This window comes from Mauremys mutica, chromosome 1 (assembly GCF_020497125.1).
Source record: "Mauremys mutica isolate MM-2020 ecotype Southern chromosome 1, ASM2049712v1, whole genome shotgun sequence".
Classification (NCBI taxonomy): Eukaryota; Metazoa; Chordata; order Testudines; family Geoemydidae; genus Mauremys; species Mauremys mutica.
In genome coordinates, this window is record NC_059072.1 from 30,807,470 (window position 1) to 30,829,019 (window position 21,550).

General features: G+C 39.9%; 1 protein-coding gene across 8 annotated transcripts in view; it reads left to right on the forward strand.

The window, feature by feature from the left end:
* The window catches only part of KIF21A (kinesin family member 21A), a 154,526-nt gene that overhangs the window by 76,801 nt on the left and 56,175 nt on the right, over positions 1–21,550 (forward strand). For 4 of the 8 annotated variants that reach the window (XM_045031605.1, XM_045031623.1, XM_045031627.1 and 1 more), the window contains exons 12-22: positions 1,079–1,117; positions 3,806–3,893; positions 4,857–4,971; positions 6,623–6,811; positions 10,232–10,431; positions 10,669–10,776; positions 11,283–11,351; positions 11,475–11,689; positions 13,216–13,369; positions 13,875–14,072; positions 16,224–16,325. In XM_045031605.1, the coding sequence (XP_044887540.1) occupies positions 1,079–1,117; positions 3,806–3,893; positions 4,857–4,971; positions 6,623–6,811; positions 10,232–10,431; positions 10,669–10,776; positions 11,283–11,351; positions 11,475–11,689; positions 13,216–13,369; positions 13,875–14,072; positions 16,224–16,325 (1,477 nt within the window). The remainder of the gene's footprint in view (positions 1–1,078; positions 1,118–3,805; positions 3,894–4,856; positions 4,972–6,622; positions 6,812–10,231; positions 10,432–10,668; positions 10,777–11,282; positions 11,352–11,474; positions 11,690–13,215; positions 13,370–13,874; positions 14,073–16,223; positions 16,326–21,550) is intronic. The other 4 variants (XM_045031624.1, XM_045031637.1, XM_045031625.1 and 1 more) reach the window with 1 other exon arrangement.

Below are 21,550 nucleotides of genomic sequence, written 5' to 3' on the forward strand. Positions count from 1 at the left end.
ATATACTAACTGTCCTTGCTTTAACCTTTATCACATTAGATTATTGATAAAATTAAATAGGTATCAACATGGTTAGTATTTTACATTAGAAGGTGCAGAATGGGAAGTCATTCCAATAAATTCCAACTCAAAATTAGTTCATAATTTGAATGTGAGATCAAAATTATAAAATATTTTCAGTAATTTAAGACACTTCTGCATTTATTGAAGTCATTCACACATCTCCTTACTGTAATACATCTGTCATTTAAAAAAATATATTGTATTTTTCCCATCCCATCGCTTCTGATTTGTACTTTTTTGTTGATGTTGTAACACGCAATAAGTGGCAGATACATTTTTAATTCCAGAAAAGTAAACTATAATATTTTGCCTTAAAACCTTTAAAACGCCGCAACTGCAAATTGCAGATGTATTCATAGATTATGTTCAGAATGTATCATTTATAGTTTTACTCTTAGAAGTGGAAGTTTTCTGCATATTGTTCTTTTAATGCGAAGTGTATATATAGATGCCTGTAGCATATTCTAATATAAAATTAGTGTATTGTTTGAGTCCTAGTACGTAGCGGGGATATATATTTTGTTAGTATGGTTTAAAGGCAGTACTTTTTGAAGTTTTAAAACAATATTTTGTTAACGGCCCCCTATGCTGATTTGAAGGGCCTTTTAAAGAGCAAAAGAGAAGAAACATTTATCTTTGAAGATCATACTTTTTAAAAAGCTAATTAGAAATTATTCTCAAAATAAAATAAGCAATTGTGTTTCCAAAAAACCCTTCACTAGTGTAACTTGAGGTATAGACTGCTACAGTACTTTATAATGATGGACTGGTCAACCTCAGATACTAGAAACACTACCTAGGGTACAGCAGCTCTTTAGTTTTCTCTTTACTTTCCAACTGCACAAAATGTATTGCCTTTTTACTATTTGTCATCTTTTGATGGTATCTTTTTAAATTTCATTTTAAAATCCATAAGCTCATGTATCATTTTTACCTTCTTACCACTTCTGCTTTCACTGTCTGGTTTGTCCTTCATTGGCTTGGTCTTCCAATACTGTACCTCCTGCTTTTGAAGGCTACAGAAACTTGAGGAAAGCAATCAAGAAGAAAGAAGGTTGGAATATTTCCCAGGTTTTTAATTAAACTGTCATTTAAATTAATTTAGTTGCCATACATGAAAGGCAATTCTAGCAGTAAATTCATAGACACATATAGAGTAGTTCATTGGGTCTTTTTAAAACTGTTTTTTCTTTTCAGTTAACACTTTTTTTTTTTGTTTAAACAGGAAGAAACATACTATATGTAACTGGAGGTCAAGGCTAACCTAGTGTTGGGGAAGTAATGCTTCTAGCCTTTAAAGCTATGTATATAATACACACTAGTTTTAGCAGTATGTAGTGTGTATATATAGCTACACACTGCAGTGAAAAGCAAGCTGCATCCACCTTGCAGCCCTGTAGCTACATGTCACTGAAAGATGCAAACAGCAGGGAAAGGCTTCAGCAGATCTTGCTGCCAGAGCCTTTCACTGCAGGGAGGCAAGGCTCTGGCAGGGGCGAGGCACTGGGAAAAGCAGTTGGCAGTGTAGACAAGGAGGCACAACTTGGGCAAGTAGAGATCCATGTAGGGTATGTGCTTTGCATACATACCCTTACCCAGGCATGTATTTACTCTCCTTAGCCTTGCCTCCTAGTTACACTCTTATTTATAACCATGCTGGGGGGGCTACATGAGTACGTACACTGTACCCCGCCAAAAGGAGCATGCAATGTAAATGTACCCTGAGAATAGCTGGAGGGTTAAGCAGACATTCTTACAGTCCTCAATAATGGCAGGTTGAGAAGTACTTAAATTCTGAAAGGCATCTGGTCATCCCAGCTATGTTAGAAGAGTAGTAATGCTTCCCTATAAGAAATGTATGGAGAGAGATTAAAACAGGCCAAAAATAGTTTTCATAATGGCACATAAGGCTTGATCCATGTTTGAATGAAGTCACTGCAAAATTTCCTTTAATTTCAGTGGTGTGTGACTGAAATCTCAAGGCCATCAGCCTTGAAGACTCCTTCCTAGAATCTGAAAGTCAAGCTGGGTTCTTTTTGGTATCATGTATCATCAGCAGTAAGGATGCTACAATTGTAATAGTTCTACTGATGATGAAAGGACTGGAATAGAATCTAGCTAGCTCTGTAGTGCTAAGAGGAGTAAAAGTAAAATAAGCATTTATAACTCTGAATACACACGGGAAGCAGATCTGCTGTGTAAGATGGTGCCATGTATACACTTACTGTTAGAAGCACACTTTAAAGCTGACTTATAAAAGTCATGTACCAAATACCAGGCACTTCATGAATGTGCTGTGTATCCACAGTTGCCAGACTGAATGTCATTCAGAAAATTTACATAAAAACATAATTATTTCTGATTCTGTGATGTCCAGCCTGCCACTGCTGCCTGGCTCCTGATCTGAGATGATGCCCCAGCATGTATTGTGCTGTGATATAGTACTTATAAATCTGTGTTGGAAAGTCAGGTTCACCTGTACAGGGTCAGAAAAGTTCAATGTTTAATATATGATGTTTTTTTCCAAGCAATTACACCTTCAAAAATGAATAATATATATAAAGAAAGGACATGGAAAACATTTAAGAAATATTTGCCCTGCCTGCAATGGAACAATTGTTATATCTCAGCATGTTATGTGCTGGGTATCATATTGTGGCAGGAGACAGTTAACCCAGGTGACTGTAGAAGCTGTGGAACCTGAAAGAAGAGAAATAAAGATGGTTATAGGTTATAATATGCTAAATGACTCTCTTATGTTAGCTACAAAATGAATTATGTGTGTGTCAATGAAGTAACTGGAATTTGGTACTTGACTTTTTGCAGGTCACCTTTTAACTGTGGATTTTGCTTTTTCCATCACGAGCTGGTATTTAAAAGAATGAAATAGAATATAATTCTCTTTTCAAATCACTGTACTTATAATAGTCAGTTTTAACACACCAATCATTACAGTTCACATTTTTAAGACAGGAAAGGGAGTACAGATGTATGGCATCCAAGTAAGATTAAGCAATATTCTAAACACTGGAAGCATGTAATTGTACTTTGAAAAAAATCTAAAATGCATACTTGACAACTGGAAAAAGTTGCTTTTTAAAACAGTGCCCTACAGAAAAAATCCTATTCAGGGTTTCTTATGATTTTTGTATGGTGTATCAGTGCCTACTTTAAGCATGCTTTCATGTATAGGTACATAACAGCTCCAAAAAGCAATACAGTTTAATAAGTTAGGATTCTGTTTTTCAAGACTTACGCCTGAGTTTGCAGATGATAAACAGTATGATAGATTCTACAGTGTAACAAAATCTGCTGCATGCTAAATCCCACACAAAATACACTTCTATGATGTTTGGTAAAAGTTACAGGGGATACATTGCGATTTCTATCCAAAGTGGGTACTGCTATAGTATATGAGATTTTTATTCCTATTGCTTATGTTTCTAGTTACAAAATTAAAAACACTAAAGGTGAACGCTACAATTATTTTATGATCAATAATGCTGCTGTACAAAGCAAGATTATGGTAATTAAAAATAGGGCATTATGTTAACTGTAGAGGTCTAGAAGTTATGCTTTCCCAGTGCTCAGCTTTGTTCACTTGGTTAGCTTCATTTTGTATTTCTCCTTTCTCTGGTGTATCATGTTTTTACAAGTGCCAACAGCAGGTTATTGGTTTAGGAAAAAAACCAAAACTATCATAGCATCAATGAGCTAATATTTAATTTGCACTTTCTTTTAGTAATGTTAAAGAGGAGAACCCAGACAATGAACAGGAGAAAAGGGATGAAAAAAGCACTTCAGAGAGAGAGAATCATGAACTGGAAGCGGTAAGTACTGTATATACTTGTTCATAAGCCAAATATTTTTGGTAAAAAAGTGATGCATCAAAGAGTGGGGGTCAGCTTATGAACGGGTCTACACCAAAATTTGATGATTTTAAACTCTATGGAATCATTGAATTTAATATCTAATATAGGGATTGGCAACCTTTGGCACGCGGCCCAATAGGGTAAGCACCCTGGCAGGCCGGGCCAGTTTGTTTACCTGCCTTGTCTGCAGGTTTGGCTGATCGCTGCTCCCACTGGCCATGGTTCGCCACTTCAGGCCAATGGGGGTGGCAGGGAGCAGTGGCCAGCACATCCCTCAGCCCACGCCGCTTCCCGCCGCTCCCATTGGCCTGGAGCAGCGAATGGCAGCCAATGGGAGCTGCAGTCGGCTGAACCTGTAGACACGGCAGGTAAACAAACCGGCCTGGCCCGCCAGGGTGCTTACCCAGGTGGGCCGTGTGCCAAAAGTTGCCGATCCCTGATCTAATACATTGTAGTTTTGTTTACCTGGAGCGTCTGCAGGCATGGAGCCCTTCAGCTCCTTGTGGATGCAGTTCGCCATTTCCAGCCAATGTACTTCCTGCAGTTCCCATTGGCGGGGAACGGCGAACTGTGTCCACAAGGAGCTGAAGGGTTCCATGCCAGCAGATGCTCCAAATAAAATGTCCCAACCTGCCATTGGCTTACCCTGACGGGCCGGGAGCCAAAGTTTCCCAACCCCTGAAATATAGGGTCAGCTTATGAAAGGGTCATACAGTTTTTTACCTATCCATTTTGGGGAGTCGGCTTATAAATGAATGGGCTAATGAACGAGTATATATGGTACTTAAAAGGTAATATACTAGCCCATAGTCTGATTTGTTACCCTGCTTCCATGTACTTCCAAGTTAATCTAAGTGTCAAAGGGGGGTGGGTGGGTAAATGTAGATTTTTGTCCTAACTTTTCCCCTTACTTACTTATAGGAAGAAATTCAAGAAGTAAGTGACCATGAGGATGAGGAAGAAGACGAAGATGAAGATGATGATATGGAAGTTGTTGAAAGCTCAGATGAATCTGATTCTGACTTAGATGAAAAAGGTGACATCACTTTAGTATTTTTGCAGAATTTGTAAAAAAATCCGCTTTGTCTGGGCACCCCATATTTGGGCATTGATGATACTGTTTCATTCTGGTCCTGCCACTTTCCTTCTCCATGATGACTTCCAATTGCGGTTCTTTCCCTTTGGCAGGAAGGGAAGTATGCTCAGCATCTCTTGAGCCCGCTATCAGTAGTATTCTGTGAATTATCTATAATGGTGTGCCCTTCCGTGGGCTCCTAGAACATGTTTCTTTACATTGCCTCTCATCTTACTGCAAGAGTCCTGAATTGCCCTTGTGCAATTTACCCAGGTTTGTTCTATAGCCCAGTAGAAGCAATCTGATACTTGATTTATTTCTCTAAAACTTTTGTTTAGAAAAATATCCTCAGAATAAGATTAAAATGCTACGTTAATTTTCTTCATTCTGAAGAACACCATGGATGAGGATGAGGTGATATCCAGAACCTGTTAATTCAGCTATTTTCAGAGTTTAATTGTGAAATGATGAAGCTTATAAGCCGACTTGGTTATGAAGAGACAGAGGTTTCCTATATAGAAATAGTACTTGGCACAAAAAGCTGGTGTAGGCATTACACATAAATCAGGATTGCTCCCTTTATAAGCACAGAATCTGGGACTCAGCGCAGCCCAACAATATGCCTCATGAGAATTAGGCCAGGGAACACTCCATGTATATTGATTCTTCTATGATTGACTGACGGTCAGATAAGAACTTTAAAAGGGCCATAAACCTAACCTAACTGCAGTCAGAGATAGGGGACCCGCTTCCTTTGATTGAGACAGCTCCTCACTTCTCTCTGGAGATAGGACGTACCTTTTCAGCAGCTGTGTTAGAGGGTGTGTGAGGGGGACCCCACCCCAAGATTCACTGACCAGTCAAGATTTCCTCCCTACACTCTCCTGAGCTTGCTGTTGGAAATTTCTGCAGCTTTGGCGTTGAAGGAACTTTAGCAGGTTGTGTGAGCTGAGCACAAGGAGAGACATGGTGTCAGAGATAGGAGTTGAGGGTAAAGAGTTGTGAAACAAAAATACTGCTTATCTGACATACATGAATTTTCCCATCATCCTACTAAATTCCATATTTCACCAAATTGGTGTGGTGGGTGGGAGGGCATTGCTTTGTATTTTTCTGGATCTCAAAAAATAGATTACCCGGGTGCAGATCCAGCATCTGTTTCCCTCTGTCGGAGTTACAAAATACTCACAATCCTTCTGTGCACAATCACATATGCAGTACAAAATTATAGATACACAAGCATTAAACTCCAAATGAGCTGTGACTGTCCAGAATGTGTTCATATGAGCATGACAGATTTTGCATGTCAACGCAAAATTATTACATGATACAAGCATATTAGGCAATACAGGGTTTTTGAGGCATCTGACATTTGTACAACTCAGAAGGGTATGGCTATTTATTGCCAGGTTGGCCCCGGTGTTTGGTAGTTTATGCCAAATAATTTGGCTTTTCAAAATCCTTGGCTTTTCTGAAAAATGCTTCTATGCCATTATATTTTGATTACCCTAAAGTTACAGGAGGTATCTGTCTATATGTTTGTATGGCCCTCATTGCCATAGAATCTGAGTACCTCCATTTTTAGTATCTAATTTTTCTTTTTTTCTTTTAGAAAATTATCAGGCAGATTTAGCAAATATCACTTGTGAAATTGCCATAAAGCAAAAGCTGATAGATGAACTAGAGAACAGCCAACGAAGACTGCAGACTCTGAAAAAGCAATATGAAGAAAAGCTAATGATGCTACAACATAAGATTCGAGACACTCAACTTGAAAGAGATCAGGTTCTTCAAAACCTGGGTAGGACATATAACTTTATTTAAATCATTTTACTGCAGTATCTTCATGACAAATTATTTGTTACTTTCCCCCTATGCATATAAGTTGGTACTGCATGAAAACTGTGAGGAGAAATTATTTGAAAATTAGCTGCTAACTAGGCTCATTTTCTAATCTTTGTTGATTTTTCAGTTTTAACAATACTAGTTTTTAAGTCTTTATTACTGTTTGGTACTAGGAATAGGTGAACATGTATTTTCAAGTTCTTGTGAGTTCTGACTTCCTTTCACACGGTTTAGTACTTGTATTCAAATGAGATTCTCGTTCCTTTTCCTTTTGGTCACCCTAAGTAAGAGAAGTACCAAAACCACAACAGAACAGTTCAGTGGTGCAATCAGTGCTCTATGCCCCTGTCATGTTTTGGGGTGTCATCCAGACTAATGAGAGGTGGTGTCACTGCTTGTCCTGTAACCCTGAGTGCCTTACACTGCTCTGCTGTGGTAGCTCCCTGTCTGGATGCTCCCAGCCAGTGGACAAGCCACGTTTTTTTCTCTACCAGCCTTGGTTTCTGCTGGCCAAGTGACCCCAATATATCCCCAGTCCTGAATTTCCTCAAAACCCTCTGCACTGAAATGTCCAGCCCCTTCTTAGAACATCCAGAGGAGAAGTAAAGTTTGTTGCTCCTTTGAAGGGGCAAAAGTACAGCAGCTTGTTGTTAATAATCACTTCAAGTCAAGCCCAGCACTGGGTTGATTTAGAATAAAAGCAAAACAAGTTTATTTAATCAAAAAGAGAGAGTTTTTTTAAGTCAGTGCAAGTTGAAGGGATAAAGTCAGAATGGTTACAAGCGCATAAAAGTAAAAAACACTTTCTAGAGGCCAAGACTTAACTCCACAAGCTACAGCCTTGGTTCAAGGTAGATTTCCTACCAGATTTTTTTTTCCAGCCGTAGCTGACTTTCTCTCAGTCAGCACCTTCCACATAAGAACAAGATGCTGGTTTCCTTTGTCTTCCTCGGTGAAAGATCTTTACCTAAGCAGATTTCTCACCTATATTCAGTTCAACCCCCTTGGCTGAAGGCCCCATCTTTCTTCACTTGCAAGAGTTCCGGCCCCTTGTGTCCATCCAGTGAGGGATGCCAAGATGGCTTCTTCTTTCTCCTTATATCTTCCCAAACTCATTGTTTTGTCCCCAGACTCAGGATGACCGTTCCTGTGGACTTCCTCTTCCCCTGTTGATTCATATGTAAATAGGGCTTCCACTGTTTTGATTCCAAAATGCTACCTTTTCTCCTATCTGGGGGAAAACCTGTTTCTCTCTGTGTTTGGTCTCAGACTTTAAAGCATAATACCACTGAGTATCCATATTTTCTCATTTAGTGTTAATAAATATGTTTCACAATTAATCACTAGTGTCTCATTAGCTTTCAGAAAAGACTTTACTGGCTACACTTTTATAGTACTGTAATATTTTGTACAATCAGTGGATTCAGTTATTTATCATTTGAGGTTCAGACCCATTACCTTTATAGCCAGTAAACCATTTAAATGTATTCTCATATAAAGTTCCTTTTCTCCTTCTGGGAAGAGATGCCATGTGGTCTGGTGAAGACCTCATTCTTCTTCGTCCCCCACTTGTGATAGTTGAGTCATTACCTCCTCCCCTGGTTAGCTTGATGGCTTTGTTTACTTTATGTGTAAATACATCTTCACTGTGTCTGCCTGATGACCAAGCTGGTGAGCCAAGCAAATACATATTACATTGTCTAGGGAAGACTGGTCTTATGCATTGCTTGCCAAATACATACTAAGAATATAATTCTAGCACATATCCATAACTCTTTGTACACACCCCATACATTCAAGAATATTAATGATCAGTGACTTCTTAGTGTTCCAATGATATCTTACATGACACCTTTTAGATACAGATTATGACAACCATGTGATGTTAGTATGTCATGCCTGACAAGTGCTCCTGACACAGAATAGTGACCCACAAATGGGCCTCTGTGTCACAGCCCTTATTTAAGTGATGAATGGCTGATAAACTGCCACTTTATTTTGAATAACCCACAATATAAAATAATATTCTAACTGTTACACAGGTCATGTTTATTTTATTCTGCTTTACTCAGATTTTATTTACACATTCATTTTCAGCAATGCCGAGAAGTCACAGCCCCCACGGGCTTCTGAAGGGCTTAGGACTGGTTGGCACTTCTGAAAATCGGTTCCAAGGTGTTGCATGTTGCAAACACCTCAGAACCATAGGCCATTTTTGAAAATGTTGGCCTTAACTTACATCAGGGGAACTCTTCCTGTGTCCTCTTAACCACACCCACCATTTTTAAGCCCAAGCAGAAAGCTGGACACACTTTGAATCACGTTTGCAGTCCTGGTCCCTAAAACAGTAAGCTGGAGAAATAGCCTGATGTGTAACTGCAATTAAAAGTTTGTTCTACAGAATCAAATCAAGTATGTGAGTGTATCAGATACGTGGACAACTGCTATTTAAATAGTGCTGTCTAGGGGCCCAAGCTAATGTTCACAGTAATCAACGCAAGAACTCATTGTGATGCATTGGTTCAGTAGGCACTGAATTACATTACTTGTTCTTTGCTACTGTGTGTTAGACTTGAATTTAATTATGAGGTTCTTGCTGGAAGAAGCTGGAGACTTTCCATGTACAAGTTATTCAGCTGTTATATGGAGAAAGAGAAATTCATGGGGTGTACCAGGCCAGAAATGATGGGCACTTTTCCTGACCACGTCGCTACCAGCAGCAGCCGTCAGTGGTTTTTGATGACTTAAGAGGATCCAATATAGCTTGTGGGTCCTGGAACTTGAAGGAAAGGAAACATTTTAATTTACACTCCCACAGACACACAGACCTATTAAGAGCACCAATCTTTTCGAGTTGAGTCCTTTAAGATTCTGTCAGTGTTGCTCTGTACATTGGCCAGAGAAGGTCAGAGTTGGTGTCCACCATTAGTTTCCTGTTCAGATTTGCTTGGGTAAACTGTAGTGTTGGGGGGGGAGAGAGAAGTGAGAATAGAGCGCTTAGAGTCTACAACTCCTGTGTCCAGTGTAGACAATGTGTTCAGTAAAGCAGAAGGGAATTCTTCTGGTTTTGATTTTAATTCGGTGCATGTGCCTTCAGTGCAAGGAAACCAGAGGATATATTAAAATTAGAAACCAATTAAGGATATAAAGCTGATTGTCTTACTACTTGATACATTACCCAAAGCTATAGCAGTCATCAATTCTGGTAGAGACTTCACAGCAATGTGGAAGATAGAAGCAGAATGGGAAATTAAATAGTTTAAAGCCGATTGGAGGCTACTGCCAGTAAGCGGCTGACTGCAGAGGTAACTCAGTACTGACAAAGTGAAGATATTCTCAACAAATTAGCAGATAAGAATTCTCCTTTGTTATTTAGGTTCCGTGGAGTCTTGTTCAGAAGAAAAAGCAAAAAAAATAAAGTCAGAATATGAGAAAAAGCTCCAGACCATGAATAAAGAACTGCAAAGACTGCAAACTGCTCAGAAAGAACATGCACGATTGCTTAAAAATCAGTCTCAATATGAAAAGCAGCTGAAGAAACTGCAGCAGGATGTGACTGAGATGAAAAAAACTAAGGTATTTTTTTAATATGGTTAACATTTGATCCATGGGAAAGGGATTGAGAGCCATTTTCTCACATTAATGCTGAAAAACGTATATCTGGGAGGAGGTAAATTACTGAAAATACAGAATAGTAATAGGAGATTATGGCATGAAGAAAATGCTTTTTACATGAGTGGTGGGAGAATAAAAACATTTTTATTTAAAGTAAATGCCCTCTGTTAAGGTGGTTAAGAGATTGTTTCTATGCAGGTTCGCCTGATGAAACAAATGAAAGAAGAGCAAGAAAAAGCCAGGATGACAGAATCTAGAAGAAACAGAGAGATTGCACAGCTTAAAAAGGAGCAGCGCAAGCGAGAGGTGATTTACAGATAAGATGTGAATGTTCATAAAGCTTTCTGTACAGTGGTAAACATGCTCATTATGATGTGGAATATGTCACATTTCTTTCCTATAAACCCAAATCCCCTCCTCGTACCATTAAACAAGATTTTGCTTGATATCTCTGATGCATTTTAATTACATTATGGAAATCCTGCCTCTAGGCTTCAAGTAGTAACTATTACTGAAAACAAACAAAGGCTCATTGTAGATATACCAATGCCATTTACAAAATTGTATCTGCCCATTCACCCCAGCCAAGTTATCTATTTGTTGGGGGCAAGTAAAGTATTGAGGTGTGTTTTCCCATTATAACTATTATATCAAATAATGGACAAGAAGATTTTGCACCTGGGTTTACCCATTTTCACAACAGTTTTGCAAGCCTATATTAGCATATATTGGCCTTCTTTTTCAGTTACAGACAGCTAATAACAAATGTTGGAGAGAAAAATATTTTGCTTATTCATTGTTATTGTTCACAGCATCAGTTCAAACTTCTGGAAGCTCAGAAAAGAAATCAAGAAGTTGTTCTACGCCGCAAAACAGAAGAGGTATTGTTTTACAGCACTGGTGTGTCCTGTCAGATCATAGATATTTGCATCATTTCTGGTCATAAAGTCAAATTTATAATGCCACAGATGGTAGTAATAGGTCTTGGTGTCGTGCTGTTTCAGGTTACAGCTCTGCGTCGACAAGTAAGGCCTATATCTGATAGAGCAGCTGGGAGGGTGAGTCGGAAGCTGAGTTTGCCTGACCATCCTATTCAAGAACCAAGTTCTAGTATGTCATCTGTAGACTATGATGGATCAAGATCAGCAGTACAGCAGAAGATGAGAATTCCTGTGGCCAGGGTCCAAGCATTATCAGTAACTGCAACAAATGGAACCAGGTAAAGACCAGGGCTGTCAAGCGATTTAAAAAAATTAATTGCATGATTAAAAAAATTAATCACGATTAATTGTGCTGTTAAACAATAGAATACCATTTATTTTAAATACTTTTGGATGTTTACAACATTTTCAAATATATTAATTTAAATTGTAAGACAGAATACAAAGTGTACAGTGCTCACTTTAAATTTATTTTTACTACAAATATTTGCACCATAAAAAACAAAATATTGTGTTTTTCAGTTCACCTCATACAAGTACTGTAGTGCAGTCTCTTTATCATGAAAGTTGAACTTACAAATGTAGAATTATGTACAAAAAAATGCATTCAAAAATAAAACTATGTAAAACTTTAGAGTCTACAAGTCCACTCAGTCTTACTTCTTGGTCAGCCAATCACTCAGACAAACAAGGTTGGTTACAGTTTGCAGGAGATAATGCTGCCTGCTTCTTGTTTACAATGTCACCTGACAGTGAGAACAGGCGTTTGCATGGCACTGTTGTAGCTGATGTTGCAAGATATTTATGTGCCAGATGCACTAAAGATTCATATGTCCCTTCATGCTTCAACCAGTGTTCCAGAAGACATCCTTCACGCTGATGATGGGTTCTGCTTGATAACGATCCAAAGCAGTGTGGACTGACACATGTTCATTTTCATCATCTGAGTCAGATGCCACCAGCAGAAAGTTGATTTTCTTTTTTGGTGGTTTGGGTTCTGTAGTTTCTGCATCAGAGTGTTGCTCTTTTAAGACTTCTGAAAGCATGCTCCACCCCTCGTCTCTCTCAGATTTTGGATGACACTTCAGATTCTTAGACCTAGGATCAAGTGTTCTAGCTATTTTAGAAATCTCTCATCGGTACCTTCTTTGCATTTTGTCAAATCTGCTGTGAAAGTGTTCTTTAAATGAACACGTGTTGGGTCATCATCCAAGACGGCTATAATATGAAACGTATGCAGAATGCAGGTAAAACAGAGTAGTAGACACACAATTCTCCCCCAAAGGAGTATAGTCACAAATTTAATTGACACATTATTTTTTTAATGAGCATCATCTGCATGGAAGAATGCCCTCTGGAATGGTGGCCGAAGCATGAAGAGGCATATGACTGTTTAGCATATCTGGCAGGTAAATATCTTGCAATGCCGGCTACAAAAGTGCCATGTGAATGCCTGTTCTCGCTTTCAGGTGACATTGTAAATAAGAAGCAGGCAGCAGTATCTCCAGTCAATGTAAACAAACTTGTTTGTCTTAGCGATTGGCAGAATAAGAAGTAGGATTGAGTGGACTTGTAGTCTATAAAGCAGGGGTGGGCAAACTTTTTGGCCTGAGGGCCATATCAGGGGGGAGTACATCTGCAGAGGACTGATTACAAGTAGGTGGATGTGGAATCAGGGTCTGCAAAAAAATGTCATGTTGTCTTTAAACATAATAATAATTTTGCATTGATAATTTGCAGTTTCAAAATCTAAACTGGATCATGTAGTTACATTCAGTAATGTGACTCTCTGACTTAACCATAGGAAGAAATACCAAAGAAAAGGAACAACTGTCAGAGTTTATTTCTCAAAGACAGCCAGGATGAAGTGGCAATTACTTGAACGCAAAGTGACTGACATCATTATGCAGAGAATGACCATTTCCAATATGGAAACAGATATGAATAGACTGCTTAAGGTGTGGTATTTATCATGTGGTATTTAATATCTTACATGCTATTGTATTAAAATAGCAGAAAGCAGATCCACTTTCTTTTATCAGTAAATTACTTGTTCATATAGGACCTGCCAAGGTGATTCAAAGCCCATCGAAGTCAATGGAAAGGCTCCCTCTGACTTCAGTAAGCATTGGTCTAGGCCAGAGGTCGGAGGTGCTTAACACCTTGTAGGCACAAGTGTATAAAGTGATTTATTGCCAGAAGTGTTTGAATCTGAGCATAGAACCCAGAACCATCAAACTTTACTGAGATAAGAAACAAAACAAATATGGTGTAAGTGTCAGGATCTAAAAACACCTTATGCATGTGTTGTCAAATACATTGATATCCTCTATTATTCATCTCCCACGGCAAAAATGTATACTGAGGTTACCATGTAACCAGAAAAGAACAAAAATAAATAATAAAAATTATATTTGGCTTAAGTATACAATCTTTTTATTTAAAATTTCTCTTGGAAAATAGCAACGTGAAGAACTTACAAAAAGAAGAGAGAAGCTTTTGAAAAAAAGGGAGAAAGTCATCAACGATGGTGGTGGAGAAGCAGACAAAAATGTCCATAACATCAATGAGGAGATGGAGTCACTAACTGCAAATATAGATTACATCAATGACAGTATTTCTGACTGCCAAGCAAACATTATGCAGATGGAGGAAGCAAAGGTAGGCCAAGTGCTAAAGTTCAGGAATAGTAACATGTACAACTGGGAAATTGCATTAGCCTTGAGAGTATTTTATTCTGTGGTGAATTTTGCCTTGGTTTTTCATTCTTTATGCAACCTACTCATTATGTTGTTAAGTTAAAATATGTTGAGGGGATGGTTGCTATAGGTGGTGTTTATACAGTGGGGTTTTCAGATATAAGTATTAGCTTTGATTATATAATGTAACATTACAGGGCCTTTTAAATGCCAAAGCTGATACTTTCCATTCTGGTGATATTAAATACTATGGTTCTTGTGACAAAAGCTCACAAATTTAAATCCTCCTTCCACAGCTGGCTGTTACAGTACAGTCTGTTTCTCATTCAGAAGACACACTTTAAGTCGTACTTGGTTATTGTCTTCTATCAATACTTCACTGTTAAACTGGGAGGGTGTATCTAGTGTGGTCAGTCTGGGGTCCAGTACTATTCAGTATTTTCACAAATGACTTGGATAACAAAGTCGAGAGTAGGCTTATAAAATTTGCAGATGACACCAAGCTGGGAAGACTTGCAAGCAGTTTGAAGGACAGGATTAGAATTCAAAACAACCTTAACAAATTGGAAAATTGGTCTGAAATCAACAAGATGAACTTCAGTAAAGACAAGTGCAAAGTACTTCACTTAGGAAGGAAAAAAATCAAATGCACAACTACAAAATGGGAAATAACTGGCTAAGTGATAGTGCTGAAAAGGATCTGGAGGTTATAGTGAATCATAAATTGACTATGAGTCAGCAATGTGATGCAGGTGTGAAAAAAGGCTAATATAATTCTGGGATGTATTAACAGGAATGTTTATGTAAGACATGGGAGGTAATTGTTCTGCTCTTCTCGGCACTGGTGAGGACTCAGCTAGAGTACTGTGTCCAGGTCTGCAAGCCACCCTTGAGGAAGGCTGTGGACAAAGTCGAGGGGAGAGCAAAAAATGGACAAAAGGTTTAGAAAACTTGACCTATGAAGGAAGTTTTAAAAAAAAAATCTGATATGTTTAGTCTTGGGAAAAGAAAACTCAGGTGGAACCTGATAAGTTTTCAGATATATTAAGGGATGTTATAAAAAGGATGGTGATGAATTGTTCTCCATGTCCACTAAAGGTAGGACAAGAAGTAATGGGCTTACTCTCCAGCAGGGGAGATTTAGATTAGATATTAGGGAATACGCTCAACTCTACAGTAGTTTAAGATCTGGAATAGGCCTTCAAGGGAGGTTGTGAAATTCTCATCATTGGATGTTTTGAAAAAAAGTTTGGACAAACACCTGTTAGGGATGGTCTAGGTTACTTGGTCCTGCCACACAGCGGGGAGCTGAACTTGATGACTTCTCGAGGTACCTTCCAGCCTTACATTTCTATGATTCTATAAACAGTTAAATTAGTTGTAATGTTGTTTTTGGTATAACTGTTACTCTGTACTTTTGGAATATATTATATTAATAGTGTAAAATAAGATAAAGAAGATTAATTGTATTGTCAAACAAATATATTGTTTGCCTTGGATTGCCAAATGTAATCTGATACGCAGAGATGAAGTCATAGGAACCAGTTGTTACAAGTGTGTAAAAATGTGATTACCACCAGGAGCAGTGAAACCATTTTACAGTTTGCCTTTTTAAGTGCATTACATAGCAAAGTGTTTTTAACCACCAGACAAAATTTTCTAGAACTCTGTGGTACAGACTGCATCATGCAGTCGAAGCCATAATATTTAGTACCTTCTCAAAACCTCACTTTGACTTCTTCTTTTACAGGGTTGGTCTGTTCCTGAATTCCTAGTTTACATCAGTAACTTACACTGTTCTCCTCATACCAGGATAATAGTTCCTTGAACTTTTGACCAGCTAGCCAATATGATGCAGGGTCATATAACCCCTGTGGCATTAATCATGATGTTTCAACACAAAGAGGTTCCTAAGGGAGTCTATAATGTTTAAAGATGGGATTTTCCAAAATGCTTTAATTAGATTAAGAGAACACATCTCATTGACTATCATTGTTTTTGAAAACCCTACCCTGAATCTTTAGTGTTAATATAATTCATATCTTAAATGGCAGCACTTGTGTCATATGAATAGGATGTAAATTTCCTGACTTATTTACTGATGTGCTTGTAGGAAGAAGGAGAGACCATGGATTTGTCTGCAGTGATTAATGCCTGCACGCTAGCAGAAGCTCGATATCTTCTTGATCACTTCCTCACAATGGGCATTAATAAGGTAAGACAGAGAGTAAAATATATTGTGCTTTCTGCTGAAGCATTTTGAATTGTCACATACTTTACAGGTATTTGCATGTTGGATCTATAACGCTTTGACTAAAACATAAAAAACATATTTCAGGATGAAGTGTGCAAAAAATACTGCCAAATTATGAAATTATGCATATTCAACTATGCTGCCATATCACAATTGTTGCCAGGGAAAAGAGCTGTAGTTTATTCTCTTCCTCCTGCCTCACGCAAAAAAATCAAGTGTAAAGAAATAGGACAATTAAGAAAAACACTACAAGACCAATCCAGGCCATTTTTTTTCCCAAAATGTGTGTCTACGGTTATGCTCCTAACTCCTTATTAAGACACTTAAATAAGCGTGCTGATTTTCAAAACAACTGAGCACTCTGCAGCTCTCAGTGACTTCAATGGATGGTGCTAGGTGCCCAGAACTTCTGAAAACCAGAGCAGTTTTAAGGAACCTAACTTTAAGCAACTATTTCTTAAAACTGCAACCTACCTTTTTTACATAACAAAACTGGAGTTACATATTGCTCGCTGGCTATTTTCCATCCATATAACATATACATTTGATGAGACTTGTGCTTTTGAACATAGCAAGATGGCTTTTTTTCTTAATGTCTGGAATCCAGTGAATAATGACTTCAGAGTGAATGAGGTCACTGCATATTTGGTATTTTATAATCTATGTTTAATAGCTACAGGTATATCTGCTTCCCATTCTTACATATCAGAGGTGTATCTAGAACATCAAATACCAATTGATATCTACTTATTCTTCTTCGAGTAGTGTCCCTATGGGTGCTCCACTGTAGGTGTATGTGTACCTCTGCCCCTCTAATGGGAGATTTTTGGTAGCAGTGTCCGTTGAGCCCGCACATACGTTCTCCCTCCTTTGTGGTCTGCCTCGAGGCTATCTAGCACTGCGCAGGCAAACCCCTGTGACACTGCACCCCATATTCTTCCTAGTGGTCTTATTGTGATATACTTAATGCAAGCCGGATCATGTGAGGTGTCATTGGAAAAGTTATGATTTGCTGACTATGATTATCCTATTTGTACGTATGTATCATTTTTGTATTTGAAATTATGAATACTGTCTAGGTATCTGTAATTCAAATGGCTGCTATAACTCTACAAGGACATGTGACCAGACCACATGTCTCTGGACTCAGTATTTGGGTTGTCAGTATTTTTCTACAAACTGGTCTGGGCACCAAGTTTTGAAACAAAGGATTCCCGCCATATTGTAAAGCTATATAAGGCAGGGAGTGACATCATCTGTGGTTCTTGACTCCCCACACAAGAAGACTCCTGGAAACACCGGAGGAACAATGACTGAACTGGGGGAAGTGCTGGACCCAGGCTAATGGGATTTCTAGCCTGTGTATGAAAGACCTGGGGAATCCAAGCTGTAAAGCAAGTGCAGCTTGTCCCATAAGAATCTGCAGCCCGCCTGTGTCATTAGCCAGGATGAGGATTTGCTAGTTCTTATCCTATCTTTCTAGTATCTTAGACTTAGTTTGTGTTTTGTGTATTTTCTAGATAATCTGTTCTAAGTTTGCTGTCACTTATAATCACTTAAAATCTTATCTTTTCTGGCTAATAAACGTATTTTATGTTTTAATCCAAACCAGTGAGCTTTAAATGGCGTGCTTGGGGAAAATCTCTGCTTAGTTACCACAAGTGTGCATTGCTCTCTTCACATTGAGGGAGATATGGACTGAGTATTAAACCTATGTACTGTCCAGACTTGACCAGAGCAGGACGGTACTGCTTTGGGGTCCTAGGATAGGAAGCTGGTGGTTAGATAGCCTAGTATCTGCAGCTGGGTGTGTCCCTACCTGTGTGAATGCTGGTGAAAGTGCAGGCTGGAGGGCATTGCAGCTTGTCACAGCAGCACAGCGTGAGAAGGGGCCCTGGCTGGTGGGTCAGAGGGCTCAGTGTTACCCCAGTTCCAGGTGGCACCTCAGAGGGAACAGTCACACCCCCGCCCTCAGTTCTTTCTCAACCACCTTTGGCCTTGAACGGTGCAAGCAGTTGTCCCTTCCTTATCTGTGTCATTCGCATAAGTAGTAGTTGCTTTTGTTTATTCTCCTTAATAGTTAGTGTTTCCTTTCTTTACTCTGTTGGGAGAAAGGGGAAAAAAATTAGTTTGTTTCCTGCCCTGTCTCGGGGAATTTCTATCCCCCATCCCACCAGGTGTTTTTTTCAGTTAAAAAAAAAAAAAAAAGAGGAGGAGGAAAGAAGACCTTTCTTCTGCATTCCCTGCTAGAGGATGATAGGCCCCTGCCCTGGGGCATGCCTGGCTCTCCCAGCTCCAAGAGTGCCTCTCCTGCAAGTAGGGTGACCAGATGAGAGACATGAAATATTGGAACACGGGGGTGGGGAGGTCGCCGGTGGAGAGGGAAAAAAAAAAAAAAAAGCCGCCAGAGCGGCAGCTCCATGCCATGCCCTCCCCTGAGCTGGCTGCCACATCCTGCTTCTCCCCCCTCCCTCCCAGCGCTTGCACCGCCATATAGCTGATTCGCGCAAGCCTGAGGAGGAGGAGGAATGTGGCGTGCTTGGGGAAGAGGTGGGGCCAGGGCGGGGATTTGGGTAGGGATCCAATGGGGCAGGGAGGGGGTGGAGTTGGGGCGGGGCGGGGCTGAGTTGGGGGCACAAGCCCCCTCCGCCTGTGCGCCGGAGTGTAAAATATCGGGACAATTCGCGTCCCAACCGAACATCGGTCAGGACGTGGGACAAACAAGTAAATATCGGGGCAGTCCCGATAAAATTGGGACGTCTGGTCACCCTACCTGCAAGGAGTCGATTCCTGTAATGGCCAGACACTCTCACTGTGTCTGGTGCTTGGGAGAGTCCCACAGAAGTGCTTCCCTTGCCACAGCTAAAATGGTAGGAACTGGGAACTTAAAACACCTCCTTATGGAGAAGGCACTTCAGTCTCCATGGGACTCCGATGCTGACCCCGGATCATCCCCGGAGCATTTAAGTTCAGAGAGGGTAGATTCATGAAAAAAACCAGCATACACCTCCTGTAAAGGCTCGTAAAAAGGGCACTGAGTCGTTGGCCAGCTAGAAGTGTTCCCCAGTGCTGCCACCTTGGTACCATGGCACCAAAAAACATTTCCCAGTGCTGCCACCTGGTTTTTGGCTCAAGTCGGCCAGCCAGAGTGGTTCCTCAGTGTGGCCACCTTGGTACTGATGGCATTGTTAGCTCTGAAGCCTGGTACCCAAAAGTGGGCCTCCGCTATGAACTCTACTAGAGAGGCTATCAAAATAAAGAACCCAATAATAGTGGGAGATTTCAATTATCCCCATATTGACTGGGAACATTTCACTTCAGGACGAAATGCAGAGATAAAATTTCTCGATACTTTAAATGACTGCTTCATGGAGCAGCTGGTACGGGAACCCACAAGGGGAGAGGCAACTCTAGATTTAATCCTGAGTGGAGCACAGGAGCTGGTCCAAGAGGTAACTATAGCAGGACCGCTTGGAAATAGTGACGATAATAAAATAGCATTCAACATCCCTGTGGTGGGAAGAACACCTCAGCAGCCCAACACTGTGGCATTTAATTTCAAAAGGGGGAACTATACAAAAATGAAGGTGTTAGACAAAAGTTAAAAGGTACAGGGACTAAAGTGAAATCCCTGCAAGTTGCATGGGCCCTTTTTAAAGACACCATAATAGAGGCCCAACTTCAATGTATATCCCAAATTAAGAAAAACAGTAAAAGAACTAAAAAAGAGCCACCGTGGCTTAACAACCATGTAAAAGAAGCAGTGAGAGATAAAAAGACTTCCTTTAAAAAGTGGAAGTCAAATCCTAGTGAGGCAAATAGAAAGGAGCACAAACACTGCCAACGTAAGTGCAAGAGTGTAATAAGAAAAGCCAAAGAGGAGTTTGAAGAACGGCTAGCCAAAAACTCCAAAGGTAATAACAAAATGTTTTTTAAGTACATCAGAAGCAGGAAGTCTGCTAAACAACCAGTGGGGCCCCTTGACAATCGAGATACAAAAGGAGCGCTTAAAGACGATAAAGTCATTGCAGAGAAACTAAATGGATCCTTTGCTTCAGTCTTCACGGCTGAGGATGTTAGGGAGCTTCCCAAACCTTAGCTGGCTTTTATAGGTGACACATCTGAGGAACTGTCACAGATTGAAGTGTCAACAAAGGAGGTTTTGGAATTAATTGATAAACTCAACATAAACAAGTCACCGGGACCAGATGGCATTCACCCAAGAGTTCTGAAAGAACTCAAATGTTAAGTTGCGGAACTATTAACTAAGGTTTGTAACCTGTCCTTTAAATCGGCTTCGGTACCCAATGACTGGAAGTTAGCTAATGTAATGCCAATATTTAAAAAGGGCTCTAGGGGTGATCCCGTCAATTACAGACCGGAAAGTCTAACGTCGGTACCGGGCAAATTAGTCGAAACAATAGTTAAGAATAAAATTGTCAGACACATAGAAAAACATAAACTGTTGAGCAATAGTCAACATGGTTTCTGTAAAGGGAAATTGTGTCTTACTAATCTGTTAGAGTTCTTGGAAGGGGTCAACAAACATGTGGACAAGGGGGATCCGGTGGACATAGTGTACTTAGATTTCCAGAAAGCCTTTGACAAGGCCCCTCACCAAAGGCTCTTACATAAATTAAGCTGTCATGGGATAAAAGGGAAGGTCCTTTCATGGATTGAGAACTGGTTAAAGGACAGGGAACAAAGGGTAGGAATTAATGGTAAATTCTCAGAATGGAGAGGGGTAACTAGTGGTGTTCCCCAAGGGTCAGTCCTCGGACCAATCCTATTCAATTTATTCATAAATGATCTGGAGAAAGGGGTAAACAGTGAGGTGGCAAAGTTTGCAGATGATACACTGGGTATGGCTACACTTACGGTTTGCAGCGCTGGTCATCCAGCTGTGCAGGGCCAGCGCTGGTGTGTGGCCACACTCACAGCTACCAGCGCTGGTGTGTGGCCACATTTGCAGCATTTGCAGCGCTGTTGGGAGTGATGCATTATTGAAAGCTATCCCAGCGTTCAAGTGGCCGCAACGTGCTTTTCAAAAGAGGGGGTGGAGTGGGGTCTAGTGTGACAGGGAGCGGGGGGAGAGAGACAGGGGATTTTTGGAGCCAACACTGTGAGTTTAGCTTCCTGCCTTGAAAAATCAGAACATGTTTCCGACCCCTTAGTCTTAACTCTTA